Raw genomic sequence first — 3,056 nt, forward strand, 5'->3', positions numbered from 1 at the left:
ATCGCATTGTGTTTGTTACTTTCGTTGCAGTTGTATATGTCTTAAGTGTAATTTGGCTTGGCTTCCTATTTATGGACATGCTTTTATTTTGAAGGAGAGTTATCGCAGTTGACAGGACGTTGCTTTGGAAACAACGTGACGGAGATTAACGGAGAAAAGCATTCATTACATTACATTTAGCTGACGCTTTTATCTAAAGCGACTTACAATAAGTGCGTTCGACCAACAAAATACAAACTTGAAGAAAACACAATCATATAAGTACATCAGGTTTCATAGAGCTAAAACATTTCAAGTGCTACTCAACTGGCTCTAGATAAGCCAGTCCTTTAAGTGCTTCGTTAGTAATTCTATCGCTCGAAGTGGAGTCCAAAGAGATGAGTTTTCAGTCTGAAGAAGATGTGTAAGCTATCTGCTGTCCTGATTTCAATGGGGAGCTCATTCCACCATTTTGGAGCCAGGATATCTACATATAAAGACGGAGAAAGTAAACGATAACGTTTATGGTTAAGTGTTAGCACCCCCCGAAGAGGCACAAGCTCTTACGTTGATGTTGGAGTTTTCAATAAATTCAATTTGAAAAAAAAACAGGGAAAAAACAAACAAAAGGAATATCCGATTAACGAAATTGAAACCCGAATAGTACTCCAACGAACGAATATTCGGATATTCGGGTACAGCCCTAGTATGTATAAATAAATACTAGTGACAGTGACGTGAGTAGTTAAGTGGAGATGTGACATGCAACGCGGATGTAAAGAGAATGTTGTGTTCATTATCAGAATAAATGCCAGAAAACACCCCAGATGCTTCGCTGTCGTTTCCTGTATGATAAGAGGCCGCTTACGGTTGTGACCCGTTATCCCCTGGTATACCCTAGTCAGCGCCCCTAGTTACACCAATCAGCGTGCGATTACCGTACAGCCAATCACGATGCGTGACGTCATTGGTAAGCGAAGGACCCCGAACACATATGGTAGGGCGAACACATGGTACTGACACCGGAGCCAGTCCATTTAGTGTTTTGAAAACAAAAGCAACCACACTCTTTTCACAACTTCAGGACAGACTGCGCATGCTCACAACACATGAACTCTCACCCCAATGCTCACAATAGCGATGCAAATATTATATCAGCACCGAGCTCTTATTTTGAAGGAGATGGAAACTAGGGACCGGAAGTGATTTGTGTCACCAGCGGAAGTGATCGTGTTGTGTTTGTGAGGCTAAAAGGCGCCGAGAATCAGATCAGATTTGTCTTTACCTCATATTTACCTGAATATAGATCCAAAGACCCCAAAGACCTCTGTCTTCAGACCTCAGTCAGCTGTTAGCTGTTAGCTGTTAGCTTAGCTCTTATCTAACTCTGTGAAGCTCTGATGCTGGAGCAATACGTTAAGATCCTAAAAAAGGACCAAACGATATCTGTAGAAATGTCCAAAAAGATGTAAGACTGTCAGAAAAATACGTAGAAAAATACCCAGAACGTTTGTGAAAAATTGCTGGAAAATGTCCCAAACATTCTCAGAAAAAAATCTGTAAAACTAAAAATGGATACAAGACTGTGTAAATGTCTCTATCAGGTCTTTACCCCTCAAAGCACTTTGCACTCCACGAGCCATGCAGACCTCATTCATGCAGAGCACCACCACTTGCTATGGGGAAGCTAACACACACACACACTCTCACACACACTCACACACTCTCACACTCACACACACACCCACACACACACTCACACACACACTCACACTCTCACACACACTCTCACACCCTCACACACACTCTCTCACACACTCACACACACACTCTCTCTCACACACACACACACACACACACTCTCAATCACTCAAGTACTAAAACCACCCTGTAGAAATACTCTATTTCAGGTAGAAGTACTGCATGGAGAAGGGTCCTAAAGATGTATGATAAGGAAAATGTACTTAAAGTTTTAGAAGTAAAATATTTGAAAGCATGTAATTAAAGAGAAGCATCAACAGTCCTTTATTCACGCCGCCGTGTGGCCGAACACTGTCATTACAACTGGTCCTGAATCAGTTCCTGGGAGATCAGAGGACCCTCAAGGCTGCTTCAGAGGACCCCATGAGGTTGAGGGTCTCAGATGTTGAGGACCCTCAGATGTTGAGGCAGTAGGCCGGCTCGGGGTCCTCGGGCAGCCTCAGGGCTTCGGGCAGGTCTTCGGGCAGCCTCAGGGCTTCGGGCAGGACCCCCCCCGGCGTGCTCACCATCCTCATGGTGTTCCTGCCGAACAGAGACCTCTCGTACTCCATCAGCTGCCTCCAGAACCCGGCGTTGGGTCGGATGAACGGACGCTGCTCCAGAACCGCCTCGTGAGCCCGTCTAAGGCTCAGACCCTCAAACCTGCACAGACCAGAGCCAGAACTTTAGAGGTCTCCTATCATACAGAATGCACTTTCTGGAGAGAGAGAGAGAGAGAGAGAGAGAGAGAGAGAGAGAGAGAGAGAGAGAGAGAGAGGTGCCAGCAGCAGGGACCGTGTTGTTAGCATCTGGTTAGCTAGCTGCACTAACGGACATACGGAGCTGTTTGTTCCACAACAAGCTGGAGGAGAGCTCTCCTCTCAGACTGAGGGGCTCAGGTGAGCTAAAGGACTCTCTGAGTGTTTAGATAGTTAACTTTAGTCTAAGTTATCTCAGTGGGTCTCAAACGGTTTGGTCACAAATTATTCAAAAGATTATTTCCGCAGCACACCTTCATGTGATCATTATAGTTATTAAAAAAATAAGAGAATAAAGGAAAAACAGTTATGAAATACTATATGGCAGTAAAACAAGAATACAGTTTGAAAGGGGAGTGATTTGTAAAATATCCATAAAGAAAAAGAACATCTGCTTACAGTTGTGTTTCATCTGGGTGTTGAGAGATGTATCCAGATCTCTTCATGTTGCTCTCAAAGTGCACCAGATTGATGCTTTCAACTTCAATATTTAAAAAAGATCTTGCATGCCCCCCGGACCCCCTTAGGGGAGGTGAGGACCTAGAGGAGGTGAGGACCCCCCTAGAGGAGGTGAGGTCC

At 44.4% G+C, this 3,056-nt stretch overlaps 1 protein-coding gene across 1 annotated transcript; it reads right to left on the bottom strand.

Annotated features, from left to right (window-relative positions):
• Positions 1-1,980: 1,980 nt before the first annotated feature.
• On the bottom strand, positions 1,981-2,403 carry LOC104967437 (dual specificity protein phosphatase 14-like; the record flags this gene model as incomplete). The annotated part of the gene is made up of 1 exon (XM_010796882.1): positions 1,981-2,403. A coding segment is annotated over one exon (268 nt), but the record flags the coding sequence as incomplete, so codon positions are not given.
• Between the last annotated feature and the right edge of the window lie 653 nt (positions 2,404-3,056).

The sequence above is a fragment of the Notothenia coriiceps genome, unplaced genomic scaffold, assembly GCF_000735185.1.
Source record: "Notothenia coriiceps isolate Sejong01 unplaced genomic scaffold, NC01 NC01_scaffold00037294, whole genome shotgun sequence".
Lineage (NCBI taxonomy): Eukaryota > Metazoa > Chordata > Actinopteri > Perciformes > Nototheniidae > Notothenia > Notothenia coriiceps.